This window comes from Nicotiana tomentosiformis, chromosome 2 (assembly GCF_000390325.3).
Source record: "Nicotiana tomentosiformis chromosome 2, ASM39032v3, whole genome shotgun sequence".
Classification (NCBI taxonomy): Eukaryota; Viridiplantae; Streptophyta; class Magnoliopsida; order Solanales; family Solanaceae; genus Nicotiana; species Nicotiana tomentosiformis.
This window is the reverse complement of record NC_090813.1, coordinates 129,324,770-129,337,338: the sequence shown is the minus strand read 5'-3', so window position 1 is coordinate 129,337,338 and position 12,569 is coordinate 129,324,770. Positions and strand designations below refer to the sequence as shown.

General features: G+C 35.9%; 2 protein-coding genes across 6 annotated transcripts; one reads left to right on the top strand and one right to left on the bottom strand.

Moving 5' to 3' along the window:
- The first annotated feature begins 2,345 nt into the window (after positions 1 to 2,345).
- Positions 2,346 to 3,164, top strand: LOC104097424 (STS14 protein). The gene has a single exon (XM_009603974.4). It carries the CDS (start codon positions 2,530 to 2,532, stop codon positions 3,073 to 3,075), a length of 546 nt encoding a protein of 181 aa, XP_009602269.1. The 5' UTR covers positions 2,346 to 2,529; the 3' UTR covers positions 3,076 to 3,164.
- Positions 3,165 to 3,498: 334 nt separating this feature from the next.
- LOC104097425 (uncharacterized) lies at positions 3,499 to 8,375 on the bottom strand. 5 transcript variants are annotated; one of them, XM_033656454.2, is made up of 11 exons: positions 7,908 to 8,375; positions 7,412 to 7,458; positions 7,073 to 7,156; positions 6,866 to 6,982; positions 6,140 to 6,565; positions 5,564 to 5,967; positions 5,378 to 5,477; positions 5,214 to 5,273; positions 5,053 to 5,139; positions 4,601 to 4,729; positions 3,499 to 4,096 (listed from the first exon to the last, which is right to left on the bottom strand). In XM_033656454.2, the coding sequence occupies exons 3-11, from the start codon at positions 7,151 to 7,153 to the stop codon at positions 3,794 to 3,796; spliced, it is 1,707 nt and encodes a 568-aa protein (XP_033512345.1). In that variant the 5' UTR covers positions 7,154 to 7,156; positions 7,412 to 7,458; positions 7,908 to 8,375; the 3' UTR covers positions 3,499 to 3,793. The 5 variants fall into 5 exon arrangements, with proteins under 5 accessions (XP_033512345.1, XP_009602271.1, XP_070052205.1 ...); XM_009603976.4 differs by having other exon boundaries at positions 7,073 to 7,552; XM_070196104.1 differs by having other exon boundaries at positions 7,073 to 7,458.
- Between the last annotated feature and the right edge of the window lie 4,194 nt (positions 8,376 to 12,569).

The window sequence follows — 12,569 nt, the reverse complement described above, 5'->3', positions numbered from 1 at the left end:
GCTCCCTCGACAAATCAGGTTCATCATTCCCGTCCTCATCATCATCACCCTCATCAGGGAAGGGTGTGTCATCTCCAGACTCATCACCATTGTTTTCATAATCACTATCATCTTCCTGACTCTGAGCATCTGCCAGATCCCAATTAAATATGTCGTCTTCGGGCAATAAAGTAAGGACATGACCTTCAAGTTGTTCGTTTTCACTGCACAACCAATAAAATAATGAGTTTCGCAAATTTATCCAAACATTACATATAAACTTTATCACTTAACTTACAAATCATAATGTGTTGATATCCCATGATTCACATTATCCTGATGCTGATGACTCCCGGATGGACCACCATGATCAACACACCAAAACTAGGCATATTCCAACTATCTGTTGGTTCATAACTTGTAAAATTAATATTTGGCCGGTACCTTCCGTAGAATATATGAATGTTACTACAAGTACAATACATAAAAATAAATATCGTAACACAAAGAAAAATTGAAATTTACCACTCGGCTTATGGATTATGTAAACTTGGGGAGAAATTATGTCCTCGCTCCTCATTTGCTCGTGGAGATAAGTTTAGATTTGGCCAAACTCATTCACCCGGTACCTGTTCGGATAAAACTGCTCCAAAAAAATCACCCGATGATTGAGGGATATCCCTATTTTGCGGAACCTCAATATTGCGAACGTCTTCAGCCTTGACATACATTTCCAATATTTTTATCACAAGAAATTCCCGGTGTTCATCTGGAGTCCTCAAAAAATCTGTCAGAGTTTCATCGTCTTCGATGTTAAACTCAGCATAACAAGCAACCCATTGCGCAGTAACAAAATACAGATATCTTCTGATTACTTTAATATTAACTGAACATTTGCTCACACTTATTTTTTTTACATAACAACGATACCAGTCTATCGTACTCCATTGTAAGTGGCAACTTAACATGACATTGTGGAGAACAACTATAGCGTACTGAGTTATTCTCCACCACAACCTCATCCCCCCTCCCCCCTCCCAATACAATCAAATATAATGAAACCCTAATTTTTCGCTCTTCAGACATTATGACAAAAATACAAAATAACTTAACGAACAAATATTTTCGAAACTCCTTAAATAAGAAAAAACCCAGTCCGAGGGCACAATAATTGAGGATAGCGCATGCATAATAGGCGCTATATATATATATATAGCGAGTATACTGCATGCGCTATACCCATATAAATTATTGGTGGGTCAGTAAAGTGCATGTGAATTATTGGTGGGGCAGGAAAGTTCAAATATAACGCGTTTATTAATCGCTCTATACCTTAACGGACAAACGTGTAGTTAAGATATAGCACACGCTATATATAAATGATAGTTAAATTTTTTTTCATTTAATTTTATCGTTTGAGTCTAAAAAATCACAATCTGGTTCCGGACTCCACGAATAGTAACAAAAACATGTCATATCACACGTCTATGTTTTTCTTCAGAAATAGTCAGCACTCTGCAAGTTGTCACTCACGTGCATTAATGTTGCGTAAGTCCAATAACCAACATGAACCCCTCTATTCAGTATTCTCCCCCCCACATGCACAGGATTTGCCCTTTTCAATTACGGAGGAAAAAGACAGATGAGTATATCAAAAGCAATCGTGACACCATATAGAATCCAATTTATGATTTTAATGAGCAATCTTCATGGGTTAAATCTTAAGGTTTTTAATATTGAAAATTCATTGTACTTTAAAATTTATGAATTCAAAATTTATTAAACTTAAGTGACTTGCTGCATATTTATACTTATATTTTGCATTGAAAATATTGGATTCAATTGAACAAATAAATAATAGATTTCATCAGCCTCTAAATAAGGGGTCATTTGGTTTGATATAAGAAAGTCTAATCCTTATATATAATTTGATATTACTGATACATCATTTTGTTTTTGGTACGAAGTCATGCATAACTAATATAAACACTGTATAATTAATATAACGTTTGATTTTTGGTATTAAATCTGCATAAGCCATGCAATGTTTAATACTAAAAATAAAATGATATATTACTAACCTGTATGACTTATACGAAATAATTATTTTATACGGAATAAAATATAAGAAAAAAGTACATGCATTTATGCGGATAAAAGCATCTAAAGCGAAAAAAAAAACCCTTAAACTAGTCAATCTTACATAACAACAAATATGTTACTATAGGGAATATAATTTATCGCATAACTATCTCTGCATTATTTTCATCACATAACAATCTTGCAATACAATCATTTTTCACATATCCACATCATAATTCACACCTAATTAGATAGTACACGATTACGAATCGTCCTCTTAAGTGCACAATACAACTGTAGTCTAACTCTGCGTTGAAAATAGCAAGCATGTACACACCCCGATACATAGAGCTGTCACCATTTCCCTATATGAACTTACGAAGATATCATAGCTCAACTCACCATCTCTTCCAAGTTGACCTCTGAATTAAAGAAAGAAAACAAAACAGAGTTGAAAGTTGAGACAAAATGGCCAACTTTTTCTTCTTCCTATTAACCACTTGTTTATTCTTAACTCACATCTCAGGACAGACAATTTCACCACCACCTCCACCGACAGCCGCCACAACTCCCGCTGCGCTACCGGCCGCGGCCCAAGAATTCTTGGATGCACATAACAAAGCAAGAGCTGAAGTGGGTGTTGCCCCCCCTCTCAAATGGAGTCCCATGCTAGCCAAAGAAACTAGCCTTCTTGTTCGTTATCAAAGGAACAAACAAAATTGCAACTTTGCAAATTTAACCAGTGGGAAATATGGTGGAAATCAATTATGGGCTAGTGGTATGGCCGTGACCCCACGTATGGCTGTAGATAATTGGATTGCTGAGAAGAAATTTTACAACTATGCTAATAATTCATGTGTAGGGGATCATAAGTGTGGTGTTTATACGCAGGTTGTTTGGAAGCAATCGTTGGAATTAGGTTGTGCTCAAGCTACTTGTTCTAATGGACCTGCTACTCTTACCATATGTTTTTATAATCCCCCTGGAAATGTAATAGGAGAGAAACCTTATTAGTCTGCAATTACATGATCTGTAATAATGTAACTTCTGTGTGCAATTCAAGTTTGATCCTTTCATTTACAATAAGTTGTTCATTGTGTTGATTTGCTGGTATTCTTCTTTCTCTTTTTCATTTCCAACACTGCTAGTAAATATATAGCCGATCTAACTAATTTGAAATTAAGGTGCAGGTGAGTGACCGATAGTGATGAATCCAAAATTTAAATTTGATGGATTTAAACCTGACTTTTGAAATTATAGGTTCAGGATCTAGTCTTAATTTGTTCAAATTTAAAATTGATGGATTTATGCTCAGTGTAATAAATAATGGAAATTTGTTGAGTTGAACCTATTGATTATATACTCCATTCGCCTCTGGCGACCAGCCTATAGGACCGGAGACAATAGATAATGTGATGATCTTATGTATACAGGACCTCGAGATTAAGACGTAGTTGATTGAACTCCTAAATTTGTATGCATTTATACAGAAGAGAGAAAAAGGAAATGAGTCCCTCTCAAAGAACTCCTATTAATAAAGGGAAAAGAAAGAAAAAGAAAGTTCTTATAGAACAAACTTCCCGATTCTCACTTACCCTTAGTGAGACTCGAACCTACGACCTAGTGGCTGGATGTCAAAGTTGCTTGCTATTAATCAAAATCCCTGTAAGCACAGAGTACAACAACAACAACAACGACGACAATAACATACCCAGTATATTTGCACATGTAGTCACTTCACCAGCTCCTTCATGATTAGAAACCGGAAAGCAAAATTATGAGGAATCCATTCAATGTTTTTTCGGGCATTTCCCTGCTGAATCTTCTTAATGCTTCTTCTGAGAGATTCAGGTAAGGATTGCTGGATCAGCTCCATCACATCAGCAGGACATAGACCAGAATCCTTAGCAAAGGACTCCACAACTTTTGGTAAAACAACTTTCTGATCCTTCTTCACACCAAATGTTGCTCTAATATATTCTTCTTTTGCTGCTTCCAGCTCCTGAAACACTCTCTTGGGTGTATAGACTCGTACCTGACAACAGAATCGTTTGCCCCGTGAGACAACCAAATGTAACAATCGTTCATTAAATCCTGTTACCATTATCACATCATTCTTCGTGAACAATTTCTTCTCAATCATTAAAGACATTGAAATTTCAGGAAGAAAAAATAAGAGAATCAAGTCCACACCCTGATTATTATTATTATTTTTACTTGCTTAAGAGTCGACTACATAGAATAGTCATTGGATTTGAGAACACAATAAATTAGTGAAAGCCATCAGTATAGATGACTGCATTTGCATGACAACAGGAACTATTTTTCATGAACAGAAGATAGATGAATGTCAGCACATTCTATACGGTTATTGGATAGAAACTGATGTAAATTTCTAGTCTTTCAAAAAGAAACTACAGTCTGTAAAATGCCACGTAAATTCAGTTATTATTGGATATAAAAAAATAATGATTATTATTGGATATAAGAATAATGATCATCGCAAACATTAAGGAGAAAGGAAGATCATGGACAATACCGCAGGATCTGAATGATTGCCTGAGCAGAGTGCAAAGTGCAGAAGGGGTTCTGGATGTTCAATAGCATAGCCTTGTTTTCCGTCGCCTACCTTAAGCTTTCCTCTAGAAGAAAGTAACAAGCGAAGCCACTGCATCCAGATTAAGCATTATCAGCAATACAAGTTACCAACTTTGAGAAATCCACTATGGAGGACTAATAAAACAAGACATAGACAGGGATCACAAAATACTATGCTCGACTATCAGTCACTTAATATGAATAGAGTAGGGACAAGATTTTGACAAGAAAAAACAAAAAGATCCTTAGATGCTTTTAGGAGAATCTTAAAAGTTGGATTGTGAACCAACACAATTACTTCTAGAGGTTTTGTGTAGTAGAGAACATAGTTGCTGAATATGCAAGTTAAGCTGAAATGCATAATATAACAAAGAACCAGCTTATGAGGTATACCTGTCCTGGTCTAGACATTCGACATCCGAGGATATAGTTCTGTATCACATTGGCACTGACTACATGACCGCCGACATTATAAGCAGCCTGGATTAATAAAAATGGTAAGATAAAATCTACCAAACAATTCTTGGCCAAAGAAATAAGTTTGTTTCACCAACCTTCAAGAGTAGAAAAATTCTCTTCACATTTTTTTCTGGAATCCCATTAGCTAAAAATGCCTAGATAGGAATAGTTGAAAAACATCGTAAGCCCAAAGCGGATATGGAATTTCACAGATTTCTAAAACTATAAATCTGACACTCTAATCAACAAGGATTATTACATGCATCGCCAATGCATTGTGAATGTTAATCCAGAATGCTAGCTTTTCCTCGTGAGTCAACCTTCGTGGATCTATTTTTTCTAGGCGAGAAATTATCGACCTGCAATGTAAAATCTCAATGAGCATTATACAACAAGAGATTGTAAACTACATCTCACTGGATGCCTGAAGCTCAGATGTCCGGACCTGAAATTTTGCAACAATGGTTCAATTTCACCTAGTTTGTGACTATCTTTATATATACATTGTACTTCAACCATTGTGCTGTAAGGTCCACTGAACTCCTTCAACCCTTCCACATAAAAATGATTGTCCAACCGAACATCAAAAGACAAATCGTTCCTAAATCCTGGACTCCATATGTCACATTGATCCTTTGGAGAAAAGGCACTCATTGATGACAAGGATGAGTTTGGGGATGAGAGACAGGGATTTATCCGTGGAGGATCAGCAAGTTTGCAATATATAGTGCACATGCACTTTAGCATGTCTTCAGACAACTTATTTGGTGTCTCTGGAACATGATCAGAGATGGGCGTGCCAAGATGCTCTGCCAAACTGATTAAATTTGAACAAGAACTCTGTGCATACTGCAAAGAATTCATCACATAGAAACTCTCAGTTCTCCAATTTTCATTGTTCTATACAGGGAAAACCATCGCACACTAACATGATATATATGTAGATGAGAAATAATAATTAATGACTCCTTCCCTCAAAAAGGAGAAACTGCAATAAAATTTTATCTCTTTTGCAACTTACCTGCATCATAGAAAAAGGTTGAGACTGACATGCACGCAAAGCTTTCCCTGGTATTTCCTCTGATAGGGGAGCTCTATTTGACGGAGCTGAATGTTGCGTTAATGAGGAATGGCTTCGATGAACTCCAGGTTCTTTAACTTTTTCTTCTGTTGTGCTAGTGGTTTCATTCCATGGATTTGATGCTGATTGGTAATCAAGTTGAGCACAAGAATTTTCCCTTCTCAACATCATATCAGATTCAGAAAATTCAAGGCACCTTCTTATTTGGGTACTTTGCGGTGATCTTATTTTATCATCCTCTATGGGAGGAGACAAGGATGAGATTTGTTGATCAAATGCTTTACGGTATAATGAGAGAAGATACTGTTCCAAATGCACTACTTCCAACTCTAGTACTGCAATTTCTCTAATCAGTTCGGTCGTTGGCTGGATTCAATTGAATAGAGTAATCTCAGCATATGACCAATATAGAGGGTATTAAAAACAACACAAAATTAAAGAAAAGTTCAACTTTGACCAGAATAACCATGAGTGCAACAGTAATAGAAATAGCTATGGCAAATTGACAATAGAGCATATGAGCCTTACACTTAGCTATGTTGCTTCACAAAGAGATGTAAGAGGTGTCAAACGCTCAAATTACATTTTTTTTTCAAAATGGAAGTAATCAGGATTATGAGTCATATTATATTATGTGATACGAAAAGAAGGAGCAGAAGGAGGTACCGCAGACATTGAGGTGAGATGAGTGATGTTTTGTGAGAAAAATTTACACTCCAATGCTTTCTCTAGAGCACATCGAACTGCACCTTGGTTCTGTAATCTTCTCTCAAGCTGCATTATCTGTAGATACGTATTTTCAACTAACATAGACATTAATAATCTGTTGATAAACCACTAGAATTAACAGTTTTATAATCTTAGTGTCCTTACCTCTTGCCTCAAAGAACTCTGGACTTCAGCCTTAGATGATTCTTTCTTCTTGCTCCCGATACAGTCTTCCTTGCGAACCATATCCTTGAGAAAAGAAACAGTATATCCTAAGATGTTCCAAATTCTTGGTATTTCTAGGGCATGTTCCTTGTTCTTTTGATACTGAGCAGTTTAAGGTGATGTTAAAACAAACTTGAAAGCAAAGAAGGAAGATAAGGTACAAAGGAAGTTCTACTCTTCTTTTCCTTTACCACGCATATTAACTTGTAACTCTGTAGTCACATTCTGGTATGAAAGCTAAAATATCAGAAGAGGAAGGACACATGGAAGCTTCCTTACCAACTTCAATTGATTAGATGCCTCTACTGAATGATCCACATGGGAAACTGCAGTCGTGTAAATCAAATACTATAGACATCACCCAGAAATCATAGTATGGAATGTCACACTACATAACTTTTCCAGAGTGCACAATGGCTCCTACAGTAAACAAACTTCCTTCAAAGAACTAAAGCAGCAGAAAATTAAGATGATAAGAAAATGGCAAGTCCATATTCCCATAAGCCCTTCTAATTTCCTTTTCCATACTTGTTACAAAACCTTTCAAATTTTGCTATAAGGCCAAATCCAATGGAATGGAACCAAGAAAATTTTGCAACAACTAATGTCAGCTTGTCAAGTGAGTAACAAAGATTAGATTTTGGGAAGAGTACTTCATTATCTACTACAGGCAACACACCAAATTAAAAGTCTTTCAACTTAGAGAAACCCCAAAAAAACAAAGAAAGAGAGATTACAAATATACAATAAGAAGAAGTTTAAATCCAATGGGTACCTCTTACTCTTAGAAAGCTTGTGTTTAGAATTGATTACTTGCATTGCAATATAGCTCCAAGTGACTAACGCTCTTTTCTCCGCTCCCTTTGAAGAATTAATTGACGATCACTTTAGAGCTTGTGCCATGAACAGATGCTGAAGTTTGGACATTAAAGAGCTTGCTAATCCACAAAAACAGCCAAGAAAAGGCAGCCTTTTCGACGGTGAGTTAAAGTAACTGCAGCAATTTATACTCTTTTGCTCCAAAAATCCGTTACATGCAGAGTCCCAATATAGCTTTTTGGGCAGTAAAGGGGAAGGTGGGCGTAGCTTTTTTCACAAATAGCACATTAAAATCTACTACTACTACTACAGCTCTAAATGTCAAAGGGTGTCCAAAAGTAAAGATCTTTACTTGAACAGAAGGAAAGCTCTTTGAAGTGGTGGTGGCAGAATGAAGAGCAAATTAAAAAAGTAATTGTCAAGCTCCTTTTATCTACTACCTCAATCTAGTAAATGTGACATATTTTTATTTTTAATTTGTTTATAAAAGAGTTGTCACACCTCCTTTTTTTCGAGGGCTAGGGGATAAGAAATTTTTCCAATTTAAGTGACATTATTCGAAATAAGATTCTTTATTTATTCAGAGTAGCCACTTGGAATAATTTATGGTGTCTCAAGTCACCGATTTATTTTAGAATCCCAAATCGAGGAAAATTGACTCTTATTTATGGTCTGCGAACACAGAAGACCGGGTAAGGAATTTTGTTAACCCGAGAGAAGGTGTGAGGCACTCCCGAGTTTCGTGGTTTTAGCACGGTCACTCAACTATTAATAATTGGCCTAGTTATCTGATTTAATACATGTTTTAAACTTATATGTGCATTTTTATTCCTTTTACCGCTTTTATTACATTACTGCATTTTAAACTTTTATGGAATTAATATGAGACGATTTACGTTATCGTACACACGTTGTTTATACACATCGCAAATCGAAATTTTTTCAGATTTTTTTTTATTTTTTTTATTTTTATTTTTTAATTAAAAATAATTCCCACTTCTCATTTTTTTAAAAAAAAATAAAAAATAATTCCCCACTTTCCTTTACTTTTATTTTTTAATTTCTTACTTTTTTTAATTTATTATATTTAAATTTCCACTTTTATACTTTTCTTTTTTTATTTCCCACATATTTTACTTTTTTTTCTTTTTTTTTAATTTCCACTTAGTTTTACTTTTATTTTTAAAAAAATCAAATACCCTTAATTTTATTTTTTAATTCCAACTTTCTTTTACTTTTTATTTTATAAATTTTCACATTGTTTTACTTTTTTATTAAATAATTTTCCACCTACTTTTACTTTTACTTTATAATTTTATATTTCTACTTTTCCTATTTTTTAATTCCCATCTGAAATTTGTTTTTTTAAAGAAAAATAATTAATTTTTATTTATTTTCGGTTTTTAATTCATTTTATTTAAAAATAAAAATAAAAATAATACGAATAGTAATAATTGACCTTTTAAATTATTAATAATTTTTACCCTATATAAAAAAAATATAAGAAAACTATATATATATATATATATATATATATATATATATATATATATATATATATATATATATATTATATTTACATAGTAGAAGGTGATAAAAATTCAAATATAATCAAAAATTAGGTGCTCTCAGTTGCCCCTCTTTACTTGAAACATGAAGAGTTTTCACGCAAAGACTATGTGAGCCATGTGACTAATTTTTTACCAAACCATTATTCAAAAGGAAAAGAAATAAAAGATAGGGTGCAATCGAGTCCTGATTTTGGACAGCCTACATATCCCGGGTTATAGGGGAATCAGGTCGCGTGTAGTTCAAGGAGAATAGTTGAATGATGAGTTGAGGAGTCGGGTGAGGTTTCATCGAGGCTCCGGTCCGCTGTCCCGCTATTATATCAAAATAAAAAAGAAACTAAAAAAGCCTATTAGTTATGAGTTACAAGATTCCTATCTATAAGTCTTCCAAAACTTGATCTTGAGTCTTGACTGGTTTTTCATGCAGACTCTGATCTAAACCTTGATGCTCACTAGCTGTGGGTTCCAGTTCATTGTTCTATTGCTTCTTCTAATCAAAACGGGACTCCAATGCTCGTGGCTTGAATCATGTCTTGAGTATTCCACATCTTTTCAACTGCTTTTGCATTTTGGATTCACTTTTTTTTTATTCTGAATTGAAACTTCTTCTTTTGGTCATCTCGAACCCTGTGCCTCGAGGTAAAACCTACTCAGAAACCAAAACAAACAAAACGAACGAAATTTTTCTGCCCCAGTTTGCATTGGGAAAGTTTCGTGAGTTATTGTAACAAAATTCTAAACTACTTATTTATTGAAAGCAATAAAAATTCGGGAGTGGTGTACCCCAAAAAAATCATGTTTATTTTTTTGGATGGTGTTCTTTATTATCAAAAGTATGTCTCAACTAAGGATTGGTGTATCTTATGTTGGAAAAATATAGCCAGGGAATGGGATACCCTATAATGGCAAATATATCAGGTAGTGGTGTGCCCTACATTAAAGATAAAATCAACTAGGGAGTGAATACCCTATGTTGGAAAGGAGACTAGGGAGTGGAGACCCTATGTCTAAAATAAACTCAATTAGGGAGTGGAGACCCTATGTTGGAAAGGAGACCAGGGAGTGGAAACCCTATGTCTAAAATAACATCAACTAGGGAGTGAAGATCCTATGTTGGAAAGGAAACTAGGAAGTAGATACCCTATATCTAAAATAGCATCAACTAGGGAGTGAAGACCCTATGTTAGAAAAGAGACTAGGGAGTGTAGACCCTATGTCTAAAATAACATCAACTAGGGAGTGGAGACCCTATGTTAGAAAAGCGACTAGGGAGTAGAGACCCTATGTCCAAAAATCATCAACTAGGGAGTGGAGACCCTATGTTGGAAAAGTTACTAGGGAGTGGAGACCCTATGTCTAAAAAAATAAAAATCAACTAGGGAGTGAAGACCCTATGTTGGAAAAGAGACTAGGGAGTGGAGACCCTATGTCAATAATAAAATCAACTAGGGAGTGAAGACCCTATGTTGGAAAAGAGACTAGGGAGTGGAGACCCTATGTCTAAAATAAAATCAACTAGGGAGTGGAGACCGTATGTTGAAAAGGGTGACTAGGGAATGGAGACCTTATGTCTAAAATAAAATCAACTAGGGAGTGAAGACCCTATGTTGGAAAAGAGACTAGGGAGTGAAGACCCTATGTCTAAAATAAAATCAACTGAGGAGTGGAGACCCTATGTTGGAAAAGAGACAAGGGAGTGGAGACCCTATGTCTAAAATAAAATCAACTAGGGAGTGGAGACCCTATGTTGGGAAAAAGACTAGGGAGTGGAGACCCCATGTCCAAAATAACTTCAACTAGGGAGTAGAGACCCTATATTGGAAAAATAACTAGGGAGTGGAGACCCTATGTCTAAAAACATCAACTAGGGAGTGGCGACCCTATGTTGGAAAAGCGACTAGGGGGTGGAGACCCTATGTCTAAAAATATCAACTAGGGAGTGGAACCCTATGTTGGAAAAGCGACTAGGGAGTGGAGACCCTATGTCTAAAATATCAACTAGGGAGTGGAGACCCTATGTTGGAAAAGAGACTAGGGAGTAGAGACCCTATGTCTAAAATAACATCAACTAGGGAGTGAAGACCCTATGTTGGAAAAGAGACTTAGGAGTGGAGACCCTATGTCCAAAAATCATCAACTAGGGAGTGGGGACCCTATGTTGCAAAAGGGCGACTAGGGAGTGGAGACCCTATGTCTAAAATAATCATCAACTAGGGAGTGGAGACCCTATGTTGCAAAAGGGCGACTAGGGAGAGGAGACCCTATGTTGGAAAATCATCAACTAGGGAGTGGAGACCCTATGTTGGAAAAGAGACTAGGGAGTGAAGACCGTATGTCTAAAATATCATCAACTAGGGAGTGGAGACCCTATGTTGGAAAAACATCAACTAGGGAGTGGAGACCCTATGTTGGAAAAGAGACTAGGGAGTGGAGACCCTATGTCTAAAATAACATCAACTAAAGAGTGGAGACCCTATGTTGGAAAATCATCAACTAGGGAGTGGAGACCCTATGTTGGAAAAGAGACTAGGGAGTGGAGACCCTATATCTAAAATAAAATCAACTAGGGAGTGGAGACCCTATGTTGGAAAAACGCAGCTAGGAATTGGAGACCCTATACTAGCATGATTTTGAACTTTTTCTTCTTTTTTCTTTCTTTTCATTATTTTTATTTTATTTCAGAGAATGAGTAAATGCGGGAAATAATTTTTTGGAGGAGACTTCCCTTTTGGAGTGATTGCTGCAAAACTGTTTCTAGCCTTTGCGCAATTTATTTTTGGTTGCACCTGCTTCTTGCAAGGTTGCTATTGGATTGCACTTGTTTCCTATTTTTTCAAACAAAGAACAATTTGTCAGTTTGAAACGGTGGTTGGTTTTGTGGCCTTGATTGTTTCAGCCACTTGATCTCGGCCCTTTCAACTGCAACTGGTTATTTCTTGAATACCGATTGTATTTCTAACCTTGGAGAACCTCTGGCTTTTCCAGACTTTGCCATGACGGCCAGTGACGTGGGACTTAACCTTTCCAACTTTATTTTGCCTTTGTGG